This window comes from Aquarana catesbeiana, linkage group LG08 (genome assembly GCF_042186555.1).
Source record: "Aquarana catesbeiana isolate 2022-GZ linkage group LG08, ASM4218655v1, whole genome shotgun sequence".
NCBI classification, from domain to species: Eukaryota; Metazoa; Chordata; class Amphibia; order Anura; family Ranidae; genus Aquarana; species Aquarana catesbeiana.
In genome coordinates, this window is record NC_133331.1 from 47,378,729 (window position 1) to 47,396,342 (window position 17,614).

At 46.4% G+C, this 17,614-nt stretch overlaps 1 protein-coding gene across 13 annotated transcripts in view; it reads left to right on the forward strand.

The window, feature by feature from the left end:
- The first annotated feature begins 15,275 nt into the window (after window positions 1–15,275).
- The window catches only part of SHTN1 (shootin 1), a 185,359-nt gene continuing 183,020 nt past the window's right edge, over window positions 15,276–17,614 (forward strand). For all 13 annotated transcript variants that reach the window (XR_012235636.1, XR_012235639.1, XR_012235640.1 and 10 more), the window contains exon 1: window positions 15,276–15,422. Coding sequence is in view for 4 of the 13 variants with exons in the window: in XM_073595793.1 (XP_073451894.1) it covers window positions 15,377–15,422 (46 nt within the window). In the remaining 9 variants the exon portion in view is untranslated. The remainder of the gene's footprint in view (window positions 15,423–17,614) is intronic.

Below are 17,614 nucleotides of genomic sequence, written 5' to 3' on the forward strand. Positions count from 1 at the left end.
TCAAACTTGTATATAAATAGTGTTGCTCTTTAACTAATAAAAAAACAAATAATATAGTGAATTATAGCATTATAAAAAAACAAAATGAAAATGAAGGTTGTAAGTCAACAAAAGTCCCATTATAATTAGTGTGTTCATGAAATGGTGCTACTTTAAATGAAGAAAAATCAGGAACATCTCTGTATCCTCCTGGGGACTTACATCCAATTTTACTTCAAGCTCCCCAGTGCATTTTTGCATGGCTCCATATGGACCATTGAGCAGATACGGTCTATGGGCTCCTTGTTGCCCTCCCATGCGTGCTGCAGTGCGACTATTTATCACTGGCTATTTATTGGCTTTTTACTTGTTAGGACTGAACCCCGAAATTGGTTGTAAATGGAAACAGTTGATGGTTATCCACATCTATTGCTAAGACCTTGACGTCTATACATGAATGAATTTAAATCACTGTTCTTGAGCTTGCGAAAGCCTCTGTACAAGTGAAACCCCTTTGTGTATTAACTGAAACCTGAACGTGTCCTGAAGAAGTTCTATACAAAACGTGTAGACACATCTGGGCTTGTATCACGTATATTTCTATATAGATGATTTTTATTACTTTTTGTCAATGTCTTTGTACTGTATGTATTTATATTTAATAAAATTGATTATATTGTTATTCTGACTATACTTCCTCGGGTTTGTTGTGCCTCTGAAGTCCACCCAGGGTGTCCTTGTTGACCCCCCTGTTTTTCTTTTTATGACATACTTTAAATGAAGTTCAATGCCACAAACTGTGTCACCAGCAGCCACCGTCACCCAAACTGTGATAAAAGTAACTGCTTACCACAACTATATGACCCCTTTTCTAAGAGAAGTCATGTAAGGCATATAGGAACAATCCAAAGCCGTCACTCTAGGTTCCCATCAATCATATATCTCCAAGAGGTCATCAGCTGAACAGACCAACCACAACTCCACATATAGGCAATTATGCAAAAAGAACAGAAATCCGCCTCTCCGTAGTGTAATAAGTAACTAAAATGTATTTATTTAAAAGCATATACAGTAACACCTTGGATTACGAGCATAATTCATCCCAGAAGAATGCTTGTAATCCAAAGCACTTGTATATCAAAGCGAGTTTCCCCATAGGAAATAATGGAAACTCAGATAATCCGTGCCACAGCCACTGCTTGCCTATGCAGTACCGCATGTGGCACTTGAGACTCTCGGAGATGCTCAGGGATGCTCAGAGACACTCAGGAACGGAGTTGTCTCTGAGTGATTCCAAGTGTCTCCGAGTGTCTCGGAGCGTCATCGTTCCCCCTGCACCTCTGGCCAAATGCACTACTGCACACTCCAGCGGCTTGAATCCTACTGGTCTTGCAAGACAGCGCTCGCAAAGTGACTCAGGATTTTAAAAAAAAAAGCTTGTATTGTGAAACGCTCGTAAACAGCGTTACTCGCAATCCGAGGTTCCACTGTATACTTACAAGAAATTAAAATCTGATTCGCATACAAACAAATCACTAGCCGGCAGGGTTCTCACAGTCCAGGGTCCGAGGTGATCTCGGCACAAGGCTCTACCCAGCGCATTTCGTCACTAGAGAACGTCACAGACAACTTAATTTAGAGGAGCACCATTTCACAGACACACTAAGTATAATGGAACTTTTGTAGACTTTATGATGTCTACAACCTTCATTTTCTTTTATTTTATTTATAATGCTATAATTCACTATATTATTAGTTTTTTTTCTAGTTACAGCAGAACGCTTTTGTTGCATGCACCTTTTTCCTGCGTGAAATGCCTGCACAGCAGCCCATTAAAATCGCGCTAGTGTGAACCAAGCCTTAATCAACCTCAGTGTGTTCCCTGGTTTTAGTCCTGTGACCTCTGGGAGCCCACTGCAGCTCAACCCCCACACACACAGGAGAAACATGTGTGAGAAAAAAAAGACACTATAAAAAGCCTGCTGAATATGGTTTCAATCACATATCTCAGGTTAAAGCGACGTTAAATGCAAAACCAAATGTAATCTATTGCAGCTTATCAATCCTTAGATGTCATGATTGCATTGGTTTTATTTTTTAGGCTTTTTTCCCTCTATTTTCACCTGGTGATCTGACCAGTAACATACCTCCTGTATTAGAGTTCCCCTACTCTGGATGTAAGAGCACAGGGGGCCCAGCAGACAGCAGCATTGTCTGTCTGAGGGGGAGTGTAATATTAAATATTAAGTGCTACCCCCATAGGAGCCGCTGATTAGGATGGGTTCTCTGTTCTTTGCATCAACCTTTTCCAAAAAACCTCTAACACACCAGGTTAAGCGTACCAACCTAAAATCACATAAAATCACAGGAAATCACTGAAAATAATACTTAGTACCCAGTAGTAGTGCTACATCAGATAAAACAGGCACCATACCAGGCATAATATATTGTCATCCAATATGATTGGTAACAAATCAAGCATAAAATGGATTAAATCCCGTAAAATATCAATTCAAATCCAAAATAAAATGTCCCCTCAGGGTTGCTGTTAGAAATCACGGGGCCCCGTACATCCTACACACAGGGCCCCCCTGTGTATTTATTTATTTTTTTTATATGATTATTTTTTAGTATTGTTGTAAAAAAAAATTTAGTAGTCCTGTTGGGGGCTTTGGTGAAATATTAGGGGTCTAAACAGACCTCTGATGCCTCACTTTTGAGACAAGGAAAGGGGTTGAGGACAGATTCTCCAGCCCCTTTTTCTGCAGCCTCAGCTGCACTGGACAGTGAATGAATGGGAAGTGCTCTGTGCTGAGCAGCTTTCTGTTCACTCACAAACTGAAGCATAGTAAACAGAGCAGTCAGCAGGAGAGGAGACTATGGAAGGCGGAAGTGATGTGGGGGAGGGGGGCACTGGGGAAGCTTGGCAGTAGGGGGAATCGGCTATGCATGCAGTGATTAGGTTGTGCCTAGACACACCTGGCACACCCTAGAAGCTGATTGGTTACTATGCATAACTGCACCAGATTCCTTTTACACCAGTTTTAGTAAATCTCCCCCAGTGAGTGATCAGTATCAATTACTCACTGTGTTCATTCAGGAAAGGAAGGGGCCAGTAAATAATACTGCTCTTCATCCTGAAAAGATCCCCCTGTGCCCTGCAGCAGCTGGCGGGAGAGGAGAGAAGGGAAGGTCGCAGCACTGCAGGGGTAGGGGCAGCAGAGGGAATCAGATGTGGACAGGGAGGGTGATCAGTGCAGTGGGGGGCATTTACTAGAAACCTCCCCCACCCCTGCACTGATCACCCTCCCTGCCAAAATCCAGTTCCCCCTGCTGGCCCGGGCCCCATACAGGACAGGTGGTACCCCCTTATCAATGACCCTGTATCCCCATATCACCACAATATACAGTGCCTTGAAAAAGTATGCATACCCCTTGAAATTTTCCACATTTAGTCATGTTACAACCAAAATTGTAAATGTACTTTATTGGGATTTTATGTGATAGACCAACACAAATTGGCACATAATTGTGAGGTGGAAGGAAAATGATAAATGGTTTTCAACATTTTCTACAAATAAATATGTGAAAAGTGTGGAGTGCATTTGTATTCAGCCCCCTTTACTCTGATGCCCCTAACTAAAATCTAGTGGAACCAATTGCCTTCAGAAGTCACCTAATTAGTAAATATAGTCCACCTGTGTGTAATTTAATCTCCATATAAATGCAGCTGTTCTGTGAAGCCCTTAGAAGGTTTACTAGAAAACCTTAGGCCCCTTTCACATGTGCGGATCCATATTCAGCCATCCGCTTGCTCAGCAGGGATCGCTCAGTTGATCCCCACTGAGTCGGCGGATGACAAGTCCGTCTCTGCACACTGTGCAGAAACGGACCGGTCAGATCTCCGCTCTCCTCTATGGGGGGATTGGATGATTACGGACCAGACGGATGGATAACAGGGTTTCCATCCGTCTGGATTTTGCGGAGCGGATCTAATGTCAGTGGACATGTCACCACTGACATCCGTCGCTCCATACAGATGTATGGAGCGACTGTTCAGATCAGCTGAAAAAACTGACAGGCGGATCTGAACGTTCCGCACGTGTGAAAGGGCCCTTAGTGAACACACAGCATTATGAAGGCCAAAGAACACACCAGACAGGTCTGGAATAAAGTTGAGAAGTTTATAGCAGGGTAAGGTTATAAAAAAATATCCCAAGCTTTGAACATCTTACGGAGCACTGTTCAACCCATCATCCGAAAATGGAAAGAGTATGTCACAACTGCAAACCTACCAAGACATGGCCGTCCACCTAAACTGACAGGCCAGGTAAGGAGAGCATTAATCAGGGAAGCAGCCAAGAGGTCCATGGTAACTCTGGAGGAGCTGCAGAGATCCACAGCTCAGGTGGGAGAATCTGTCCACAGGACAACTATTAGTCGTGCACTCCACAAATATGGCCTTTATGGAAGAGTGGCAAGAAGAAAGCCTTTTGTTGAAAGAAAGCCATAAGAAGTCCTGTTTGCAGTTTGTGAGAAGCCATGTGGGGGACACAGAAAACATGTGGAAGAAAGTGCTCTGGTGAGATGAGATCAAAGCTGAACTTTTTGGCCTAAAAGCAAAACGCTATGTGTGCTGGAAAACTAAGACTGCACATCACCCTGAACACACCATCCTCAACGTGAAACATGGTGGTGGCAGCATCATGTTGTGGGGGTGCTTTTCTTCAGCAAGGGCAGGGAAGCTGGTCAGAGTTGATGGGAAGATGGATGGAGCCAAATACAGGGCAACCTTAGAATAAAACCTGTTGAGTCTGCAAAAGACTTGAGACTGGGGCGGAGGTTCACCTTCCAGCAGAACAACGACCCTAAACATACAGCCAGAGCTACAATGGAATGATTTAGATCAAAGCATATTCATGTGTTAGAATGGCCCAGTCAAAGTCCAGACCTGAATCCAAATGAGAATCTGTGGCAAGACTTGAAAATTGCTGCTCAGACGTTCTCCATCCAATCTGACAGAACTTGAGCTATTTTGTAAAGAAGAATTGACAAAAATGTCCCTCTCTAGATGTGCAAAGCTGGTAGAGACATCCCCAAAAGGACTTGCAGCTGTAATTGCAGAGAAAGGGGGTTCTACAAAGTATTGACTCAGGAGGGCTGAATACAAATGCACCCCACATTTTTCACATATTTATTTGTAAAAAATTTTGAAAATCATTTATCATTTTCCTTCCACTTCACAATTATGTGCCACTTTGTGTTGGTCTATCACATAAAATCCCAATAAAATACATTTACGTTTTTTGTTGCAACATGACAAAATGTGGAAAATTTCAAGGGGTGTGAATACTTTTTCAAGGCACTGTAAGTCCTGTGTTCTCTTACGCTAAAAAAAATGTTGTGGTGCTATAAGGGACATTTTCTTTGGGCTTAAAATGTATATTTTATGGGACTTTATTATTGTATTTCACTTACTTATACACTGTTTATTTCACAATAAGAGAAGTGAATAGTTTTTGTATTCTAGCGGTGGTTTTTGGATGTTTATGAGTTGAAACACCAGGGGGAGTTATTTTACCTGTATTTTAGGGAAGTAGACCTAAACTCAGCTAAAGGAGGTTATTTCTAAAATGGATTAACAATAGTAACATAAAGACTAGGTATAAATTGACATTTGGCATTCTGGTCAACATACCAGAAGTAAGGCCATCTCAAGTGCAGTACTAAATAGTAGTATAGTTTAATCTCCTGAGTGCTGGAACTACACTGGCAGAGCGCGTTAATGGCAGCGATGCCAGTCCAAGACCTACTGGGTATGCACTGTCCAAAAGGAAAGGAGGATGGCAGAGGAGGGCGGGGAACAAAGGGGACTTGCAAAATAATTATTATGGGAGGGGCATACTTCTGAGATCAATCCAAAAATAGTGTAGCGCTACTTCCATTCATTAATACATTACTATGTGTATCATAAAATAAAAAATAGAATAAAGCGCAAGAGTGCATGAGTGAAAAAATATGGAATTAGTGGTATTATCACTGTGCTAAATTAAAGCAACTGAATATACCTAATCTGCAGATAATCACATTTTTTTTTTTTTTTTGCGATTTACTACCACTTTAAAGTGGTTGTTAACCAGGGGCGGACTGACCATTCGGGCTCTCGGGCACTGCCCGAGGGCCCCATGCCACTAAGGGGCCCCATCAGGGTTGCCAGCCTCAATAAAACCAGGGACAGTATGTAAAATTCTGTGTTTTTTGAAAAATCCCAAGATTATAGCTGCCCCGCCTCTCCAGTACCTTTTCAGTGTGTGTATGTATACTGTGTATCTGTATGTGTATACTGTATGTGTGTGTGTGTATACTGTGTGGCCCCATAACCTATTGCCTGGGGGCCCAATAATCTCCTATTGCCTGGGGGCCCTATAATCTCCTATTGCCCGGGGGCCCCATAATCTTCTCCTTCTGCCCGGGGGCCCCATTATCTCCTATTGCCCAGGGGCCCCATGAGTTGTCAGTCCGCCCCTGTTGTTAACCCACTTCTATAAAAGCTCCCATCTCCTCTGTAATATAATAATAAGTGCCCCTGTGCCTGTGTTATATAAATAATATGCCGATCTGTATCTATATCACAGTGGCTCCCAGCGATCAGGTGACTCCTCGGCTCTCTCCTCTGCCCAGCTGACAGCTCCAGCGGGCGGGGCCAAGCACTGCCGCTGACATCAGCCCTGCTCCATCTTCACTGGTTCTGATTGACAGCAGCGGGAGCCAATGGCTCCCACTGCTTTATCTGAGCCAATCAGGAGCGAGAGATCCGGGAGGGGTCAGAGATCAAGATGGGGCTCAGATATGTACTTACCTTACAGAATGCAGTAAGGTAAAAAAAAAAAAAAACACCTTTCGCCTTTACAACCACTTTAAGCTGGAATACCACTTTAATAAAAAAAAATAAAACATATGTAAGTGTTTCTGAGTTTTTTTTGCTGTGTTGCACTTCCTGTATTAGCCCCCTGGGTGAGAATGCCATTGCGCTCCCTGTAGCCTATCACGGTGCATGCGTATCACGGGATGGCACGTGTTCACAGGGCCGTAGATAAGGGGTTCCAACGGTCCTCCTGTACGGAGCCCGGGCCAGCAGGGGGGCCCATGCAGCAGGGTGATTTAGATGTGGGCAGAAAGGGTGATCGGTGTGGCCCAGGCACCACTGCAGTGCTGCCGGCTTCCCTTCTCTCCTTCCCGCTGGCAGCTGCAAGCATGCAATTGGATCTTTCCCTTGGGGGAAGGGTCCAGTAAATATGTCATATTTACCAGCTCCTTCCTTTCCTGAATGAACACAATGAGTGTTCGCTATTGATCATTCCCTGTGTTCATTCATAACTGAAACATAGACTGTATGGGGCCCCGTGGTTTCTAACAGCAGCCTTGTGTGTGCAGATTCCATATGTGTGCAGATTCCACATGTGTGCAGATTCCACATGTGTGCAGGGCCTCAGAACCTGGCAGAGATCTGGTCATGTGTGGGGTTTCCCACACATGTACAAACACAACCAAGGAATTGCTGGCCCCAGTTCTTTGCATGTCAGTACATCATGCACTGGTAATCTTGCGGGTCTGTGCTGGGTCTTGATTGCCAGACAGAGCTCTTTGCCAAATCTGTTCACACACCATATTCTTAAGGATGGCGGCACTGGAGGGGAGGGAAGAACCAACTGAAAGGGGGGGGGGGCTGAAGTTCATCTGTAAAGTCCCCAACATGTGCTTCATCTTGGGTAATCCCACTACTTTTGGTGCTATACAGTATATCCCGATATCATGCCCCCAAACTTTCTGAAATGGGAATAAGAGACACTTATTAGCAAAGGTATGCAGGTATAGGCCACACCCCCTGTCACACCCCCTTAAAGGTGAATTGTACAAAAAAAATGGATTGGTTAAACCCACATGTGCTTTTTTTACCACTGCTATTCCCTTGTATTGGCTTTTGGAATTTATAAATGCAACAGTTTAGAAATTGGATGAAAGGTTTAGCACTGGCAAACACTTTTTGCTAGGTAAGTAGTGCATTTTATATACAACTTTATAGATCAGACCAAAATGAGGGACAAATGAGGAGAGAGGGACTTTGTTCCAAATCAGGGACAGTCCCTCCATTGGGAGTTATGCGATATCCCATATGTATCAGGCTGTCCTGGAAAAAAAATTAAAAATCTCCTTCCGCACCGGGGTATAAATTCCCTTTTTCTAAAGGATCACTTTTTGGGAACATACAAAGAGGTAAAAGCATGAGTCTAATTCCATTCACCCGTAACTGTCCCACTTTGGAACCAACCTGACATCAGTCATCTACTCCTATGCCTGGGCACTGGTCACATGGTGTCCTCGAAAGGGAAAGAATGGTGTTCAGGGGAGCTGCTGATTGGCTGCTTCTTCCAATAACAATCTACTTAGGCTAGGTTGACATTAGTGCGGGCCGTGCATCCTGTGTTTGCTTGGGCATGGCAACCCATTCATTTGAATGGACTGCTGTGCCGTGCGAACCACAAAAAAAGAAAAAGGCAATCATGCTGCGGGCTGAGATGCGTAAGGCTGTCATGGCAAGAGCAGTGCGATTTGGCTGTGGGTTACTGGAATCGCATTCCTGCAACTGGAATGTACAGTGCAGGCTAGTGTGAACCTGGCCTTAATCAATGGCATGCTATTTTACTGTGCAGTTAGCTTTAAAAATGGAGTTTCCCTTTAAAATGGAACTAAACCCATCGCTTTAACTGTTTCAAAAAACAAGGCATGCCGGGAATCCTAACTGTCACATTTGCTTGTGCTCTCAAGCAACCTGTCAAACCATCAAATGTCTGGAGTCATAACTGATCACATGTGCAGCACCATGGCAGTTGCAGATCAAACAGAAGCGGAGATGGCAGTTTCCTTGGCTGAAAAGGATAGGAAGTTTTAATTCTGCTTTAAATTCGAAAACAAACCATCATAGGAAGAACTTCTTTCCTGCAGTTTCTCACCAAATTTCCAAAATCTAACAACCTCATGGGCTGCCAGGGCATGCTGGGACTTGTAGTTCCTTGGCGGCCGTAGGGGACAAACATCGCTGCAGTCGTGTTATCCCATCATTTCTGTGTAAAGTAATAAAATATATTAATATAAACCAGACTTTCTTCCCCCTCGGTGAGGCAGCCCCGCCCCCTGCGCCCAGTCCCACTTTTTCCTTTCTCTTCTGTCATCTCAATTTGGGCTGTTTTCATGGCGACTAATTTTCCCTTCCTGACGGTATTATTGAGATGAGAGTGAAATGAGGCTCTGATAATCATCATAATGTAGATAATGCCTCCACTCAGAATAAGGGGCCATCAAACCTCCTGATAATGACTTTAATTTGCCACGAGGAATAATAGTAATGTGCATGTCACTTTAAACTTTATTTGGGCTGAAATCTTCACAAGATGATCCGAAGCAAAGAATCCGAACCAAACTTTTCCTGAAGTATCGGGAAATGAGTCCTATTCACAGCCAACCGGTCCGGAGGAAACCAGGATGAGGGATCATTAACTCCATCACGTTCTAAAATGATCAAATCTCTCATTGCTTTTCTGCAATATTATTATTATTACACAGGATTTATATAGCGCCAACAGTTTGCGCAGCGCTAATATAGCTCTGACATATTCTGCAGTGCTGTACAGAGAACTCTGAGATATTCACATCAATGTCGAATACCAGAGGAGCTTACACTCTAATGCTTCCACTACAGTCACTCACTGTTGTTATTATTATACATTTATATAGCTCTGATATATTCTGTAGTGCTGTAAGAGAACTCTAAACCAGTCACATCAGTCCCTTTACCGAAGGAGCTTACACTCTAATGTCTCCACCAGAGCCACACACTGTTATTTCTATTATTATTATACATTTCTATAGCTCTGACATATTCTGTAGTGTTGTACAGAGAACATTAAAGCCAGTCGCATCAGTCTCTGTACCAAAGGAGCTTACACTCTAATGCCTCACCAGTGTTACACATTGCAAGTAATAATATACATATATATAGCTCCGAGATACAGTATTTTGTAGCACTGTACAGAGAACACAGAGCCAGTCACATCAATCTCTATACCAGCTGTGTGTCTTGCCTACAGTCAAGCATGGTGGTGGGAGTGTCATGGTCTGGGGCCTCATGAGTGCTGCCGGCACTGGAAAGCTACAGTTCATTGAGGGAACCATGAATTCCAACATGTACTGTGACATACTGAAGCAGAGCATGATCCCCTCCCTTCGGAGACTGGGCTGGAGGGCAGTATTCCAACATGATAACGACCCCAAACACATCTCCAAGACGACCACTGCCTTGCTAAAGAAGATGAGGGTAAAGGTGATGGACTGGCCAAGCATGTCTCCAGACCTAAACCCTATTGAGCATCTGTGGGGCATCCTCAAACAGAAGGTGGAGGAGCGCAAGGTCTCTAACATCCACCAACTCTGTGATGTCATCATGGAGGAGTGGAAGAGGATTCCAGTGGCAACCTGTGAAGCTCTGGTGAACTCCATGCCCAAGAAGGTTAAGGCAGTGCTGGAAAATAATGGCGGGCACACAAAATATTTACACTTTGGGCCCAATTGGGACATTTTGACTTAGGGGTGTACTCACTTTTGTTGCCAGCGGTGTAGACATTAATGGCTGTGTGTTGAGTTATTTTGAGGGGACAGCAAATTTACACTGTTATACAAGCTGTACACTCACTACTTTACATTGTAGCAAAGTGTCATTTCTTCAGTGTTGTCACATGAAAAGAATAAAATATTTACAAAAATGTGAGGGGTGTACTCACTTTTGTGAGATACTGTATAATAAAATATTTTCAAAAATGTGAGGGGGGTGTACTCACTTTTGTGAGATACTGTATATCTATACGAGGTGTATAGGGAGATGGGACCCTTAGGGTATATTTCTGCTATATAAATCAATAGGGCTTTGGGTGGTGGTACTGCAATGGTATATGGTTGTCATATATATCTATATAGGGTGTATAGGAGGGGGGGTTTAGTAGAGGAGAGCTGAATGGGGGACATACTAGACATATGACTTCCATAGGGATATAAAGGGGTGTATGGAGGATAATGGACTCTGTGGTTTATAGGATGTATAGGAGAGGAGTGGGAATCAGGAGGTGAGACCCCTGTGGTACAAGCCTGACATAATGAGCTAAAGGTGTATGGGGAGTGATGGGACTCCTATGGTATATGGCTGTCATTTACAGTATATCTATATGACATGACGGGAAGGTCTGGCTCGCAGTCTCCACTCTAATTTATCCCATCGGGTTGAGGTCAGGATGTGTAGGCCAGTCAAATTCCTCCACCCCAAGCTTGGCCCCTTAGTTCCAGTGAAAGGAACTCTTAAGGTGTCATCATACCAAGACATTTTGGACAATTTCATGCTCCCAACTTTGTGGGAACTTTGGGCAAACAGTATGATCATCCCATACATGTTAAGTATCACTTGCAAACGTCAGACCATGGTCAGTAATTCTATATGTGGCACGAGGATGAATTATGTCTCGGGGTCTGATAAAGAAAGCCGCAGCTATTCCCTTTGAACAGCTGCAGCTTCCCCATCAGACCCTGAGACAAGAACGGTATACTGCAGCTGGGGTGGAGCAAATTTAGATGGGGGGGGGGCACCTGATTTTAATCTTGCCTACGGCAGCACAAAACCAAAATACACCACTGCCCCTGTGGAATAGACATATGTTTTCCATAGGGATATATGGGGGTGCATGGAGGATAACGAATTCTGTGGTTTATCGGATGTATAGGAGAGGAATCAGGAGATGAGACCCCTGTGGTACATGCATGCCTGACATATTGATCTAAAGGTGTATGGGGGGAATGATGTCACCCCTATGGTGTGTGGCTGTCATTATATATCTATATGGGGTGTATAGGGGGGATGGGACCCCTATGGCATATTTCTGCTATATAGAGCTGTATAGGAGGGGGGGGGGTGACTCCAATGGTATACAGTTGTCATCTATATAAGGTGTAAAGGAGGGGGTCAGTAGAGGGGAGCCATATGGGGGGGGGGGGGTGATTTGTTATATAGGTTGGGAGGAGGGGGGTGGTCAGTAGAGGGGAGCTGTGTGGGGGGTGATGGGACCCCTGTGGATCAGACATATGTCTTATATAGGGGTGTATGGAGTGTATAGGAGGATAATGGAGGGTGTATGGAGGATAATGGATGGTGTATGGAGTGTATGGAGGATAATGGATGGTGTATGGAGTGTATGGAGGATAACGGATGGTGTATGGGGTGTATAGGAGGATAATGGAGGGTGTATGGAGGATAATGTATGGTGTATGGAGTGTATAGGAGGATAATGGATGGTGTATGGAGTGTATAGGAGGATAATGGATGGTGCATGGAGTGTATAGGAGGATAATGGATGGTGTATGGGGTGTATAGGAGGATAATGGATGGTGTATGGGGTGTATAGGAGGATAATGGATTGGTGTATGGGGTGTATAGGAGGATAATGGAGGGTGTATGGGGTGTATAGGAGGATAATGGATGGTGTATGGGGTGTATAGGAGGATAATGGAGGGTATGGAGGATAATGGATGGTGTATAGGAGGATAATGCAGGGTGTATGGAGGATAATGGATGGTGTATGGAGGATAATGGAGGGTATGGAGGATAATGGATGGTGTATAGGAGGATAATGCAGGGTGTATGGAGGATAATGGATGGTGTATGGAGGATAATGGATGGTGTATGGAGGATAATGGATGGTGTATGGCGTGTATGGAGGATAATGGATGGTGTATGGGGTTGTATGGAGAATAACATGGGGTATATAGGACAATAATGGATGGTGTAAATGGAGGATAATGGATGCTGTATGGAGGGTGTATGGAGTGTATGGAGGATAATGTATGGAGGTGTATGGGGGATAATGGAGGGTGTATGGAGTGTATGGAGGATAATGGATGGTGTATGGGGTGTATAGGAGGATAATGGATGGTGTATGGAGTGTATGGAGGATAATGGATGGTGTATGGGGTGTATAGGAGGATAATGGAGGGTATGGAGGATAATGGATGGTGTATGGGGTGTATAGGATAATGGAGGGTGTATGGAGGATAATGGATGGTGTATGGAGGATAATAGATGGTGTATGGCATGTATGGAGGATAATGGATGGTGTATGGGGTTGTATGGAGAATAACATGGGGTATATAGGACAATAATGGATGGTGTAAATGGAGGATAATGGATGCTGTATGGAGGGTGTATGGAGGATAATGTATGGAGGTGTATGGGGGATAATGGAGGGTATATGGAGGTGCATGGAGGATAATAGATGGTGTATGGGGGATAATGTATGGGGGATAATGGCGGGTGTATGGAGGATAATGTATGGGGGATAATGGAGGGTATATGGAGGATAACGTATGGGGTGTATGGAGGATAATGGAGGATAATGGATGGTGTATGGGGTGTATATAGGAGGATAATGGAGGGTGTATGGAGGATAATGGAGGGTGTATGGAGAATAATATGGGGTGTATAGGAGGATAATGGAGGGTGTATGGGGGATAATGGATGGTGTATGGGGTGTATATAGGAGGATAATGGAGGGTGTATGGGGGATAATGGAGGGTGTATGGAGAATAATGGATGGTGTATATAGGAGGATAATGGAGGGTGTATGGGGGATAATGGAGGGTGCATGTAGAATAATGGATGGTGTATATAGGTGTATATAGGAGGATAATGGTGTATGGGGTGTATACAGGAGGATAATGGAGGGTGTATGGGGGACAATGGAGAATAATATGGGGTGTATAGGACGATAATGGATGGTGTATGGAGGATAATGGATGGTGTATGGGGTGTATATAGGAGGATAATGGAGGGTGTATGGAGGATAATGGATGGTGTATGGAGTGTATATAGGAGGATAATGGATGGTGTATGGAGGATAATGGATGGTGTATGGGGTGTATAGGAGGATAATGGAGGGTGTATGGGGTGTGTATATAGGAAAATAATGGAGGATAATGGATGGTGTATGAGGTGTATGAAGGATAATGGATGGTGTATGGAGTATATGGATGATAATGGATGGTGTATGGAGTGTATAGGAGGATAATGGAGTGTGTATGGGCTGTATAGGAGGATAATGGACGGTGTATGAGGTGTATGGAGGGTGTATATGGAAGGCGTATGGGGTGTATATGGAAGGTGTATATGGAAGGTGTATGGGGTGTATATGGAAGGTGTATGGGGTGTATATGGAAGGTGTATGGGGTGTATATGGAAGGTGTATGGGGTGTATATGGAAGGTGTATATGGAAGGTGTATATGGAAGGTGTATATGGAAGGTGTATGGGGTGTAGAGGAGGATAATGAATGGTGTATGGAGGATAATGGAGGGTGTATATAGGACAATAATGGAGGGTGAATGGGGTGTGTATAGGAGGATAATGTATGGGGTGTATAGGAGGATAATGAATGGTATATGAAGGGTGTATATAGGAGGATAATGTATGGGGTGTATAGGAGGATAATGAATGGTATATATAGGAGGATAATGTATGGGGTGTATATGGACGGTGTATATGGAAGGTGTATGGGGTGTATATGGAAGGTGTATGGGGTGTATATGGAAGGTGTATATGGAAGGTGTATGGGGTGTATATGGAAGGTGTATATGGAAGGTGTATGGGGTGTATATGGAAGGTGTATGGGGTGTATATGGAAGGTGTATATGGAAGGTGTATGGGGTGTATATGGAAGGTGTATGGGGTGTATATGGAAGGTGTATGGGGTGTATATGGAAGGTGTATATGGAAGGTGTATGGGGTGTATATGGAAGGTGTATGGGGTGTATATGGAAGGTGTATATGGAAGGTGTATGGGGTGTATATGGAAGGTGTATGGGGTGTATATGGAAGGTGTATGGGGTGTATATGGAAGGTGTATATGGAAGGTGTATGGGGTGTAGAGGAGGATAATGAATGGTGTATGGAGGATAATGGAGGGTGTATATAGGACAATAATGGAGGGTGAATGGGGTGTGTATAGGAGGATAATGAATGGTATATAGGAGGATAATGTATGGGGTGTATAGGAGGGTAATGAATGGTGTACGAAGGGTGTATAGGAGGATAATGGAGGGTGTATATGAAGATAATGAATGGAGTATAATGTATGGGGTGTATCCGGAGGGAGATGGTCCATAGAGGGACACAGCAGTGGGGGACAGGAGACCTCTATGGAATATATTATATACACTCCGCTCTCCGGTTGGATCGCCAGCAGATCTCACAGGCTCCTCCCCCTCCGACACTTCCGGATCCCGCACACCGATCTCTGCACCGATCCACAATGGAGGAGGAGGAGCTGCGGGTCATCAGCGGGCTGAAGGAGCGAGGTGAGACACCCGGGACCGGGTCACCCCTGACTATAATGCACACAGCTGGGATGAGGAGGGGGAGGGGTCCGGTGAGGGGTCCCGGCAGGTGGGGCTCCAGGTAGACGGCTCTGTGCAACGCATGATGTCATCCCCCTCCGCTCCCCACCTCATGGCAGTACAATGGTCTCCATGGACACGGGCTGGCAGTGTGGTAACCGGTAGCAACATGCAGCCCCACCCAGCTGCAGGCAGCTAACAATGGATTCTAGGAGGTTGCTATGGGTTACTGCTGTCTGCAATAGAGGCTAACACTGCGAAGGGGGCCACGGGGTGTGAAATATGTCACATGACAGGTGCCAGACCGGTCCCCCCAGACGTATGTCACATGACAGGAGCCGGACCCGGGGTCCCTCCAGACGTATGTCACATGACAGGAGCCGGACCCGGGGTCCCCCCAGACATATGTCACATGACAGGAGCCGGACCCGGGGTCCCCCCAGACATATGTCACATGACAGGAGCCGGACCCGGGGTCCCCCCAGACATATGTCACATGACAGGTGCCGGACCCGGGGTCCCCCCCAGACATATGTCACATGACAGGAGCCGGACCCGGGGTCCCCCCAGACATATGTCACATGACAGGTGCCAGACCCGGGGTCCCCCCAGACATTTGTCACATGACAGGAGCCGGACCCGGGGTCCCCCCAGATATATGTCACATGACAGGTGCCAGACCCGGGGTCCCCCCCAGACATATGTCACATGACAGGAGCCGGACCCGGGGTCCCCCCAGACATATGTCACATGACAGGAGCCGGACCCGGGGTCCCCCCAGACATTTGTCACATGACAGGAGCCGGACCCGGGGTCCCCCCAGATATATGTCACATGACAGGAGCCGGACCTGGGGTCCCCCCAGACATGTCACATGACAGGAGCCGGACCCGGGGTCCCCCCAGACATATGTCACATGACAGGAGCCAGACCTGGGGTCCCCCCCCCCAGACATATGTCACATGACAGGAGCCGGACCCGGGGTCCCCCCAGACGTATGTCACATGACAGGTGCCAGACCCGGGGTCCCCCCCAGACATATGTCACATGACAGGAGCCGGACCCGGGGACCCCCCAGACATATGTCACATGACAGGTGCCAGACCCGGGGTCCCCCCAGACATATGTCACATGACAGGAGCCGGATCCGGGGTCCCCCCAGACATATGTCACATGACAGGAGCCAGACCCGGGGTCCCCCCAGACGTATGTCACATGACAGGTGCCAGACCCGGGGTCCCCCCCAGACATATGTCACATGACAGGAGCCGGACCTGGGGTCCCCCCAGACATGTCACATGACAGGAGCCGGACCCGGGGTCCCCCCAGACATATGTCACATGACAGGTGCCAGACCGGTCCCCCCAGACGTATGTCACATGACAGGAGCCGGACCCGGGGTCCCTCCAGACGTATGTCACATGACAGGAGCCGGACCCGGGGTCCCCCCAGACATATGTCACATGACAGGAGCCGGACCCGGGGTCCCCCCAGACATATGTCACATGACAGGAGCCGGACCCGGGGTCCCCCCAGACGTATGTCACATGACAGGAGCCGGACCCGGGGTCCCCCCAGACATATGTCACATGACAGGAGCCGGACCCGGGGTCCCCCCAGACATATGTCACATGACAGGAGCCGGACCCGGGGTCCCCCCAGACATATGTCACATGACAGGTGCCAGACCCGGGGTCCCCCCCAGACATATGTCACATGACAGGAGCCGGACCCGGGGACCCCCCAGACATATGTCACATGACAGGTGCCAGACCCAGGGTCCCCCCCAGACATATGTCACATGACAGGAGCCGGACCCGGGGACCCCCCAGACATATGTCACATGACAGGAGCCGGACCCGGGGACCCCCCAGACATATGTCACATGACAGGAGCCGGACCCGGGGTCCCCCCAGACATGTGTCACATGACAGGTGCCAGACCCGGGGTCCCCCCAGATATATGTCACATGACAGGTGCCAGACCCGGGGTCCCCCCAGACATATGTCACATGACAGGAGCCGGACCCGGGGTCCCCCCAGACATATGTCACATGACAGGAGCCGGACCCGGGGTCCCCCCAGACATGTCACATGACAGGAGCCGGACCCGGGGTCCCCCCAAACATATGTCACATGACAGGAGCCGGACCT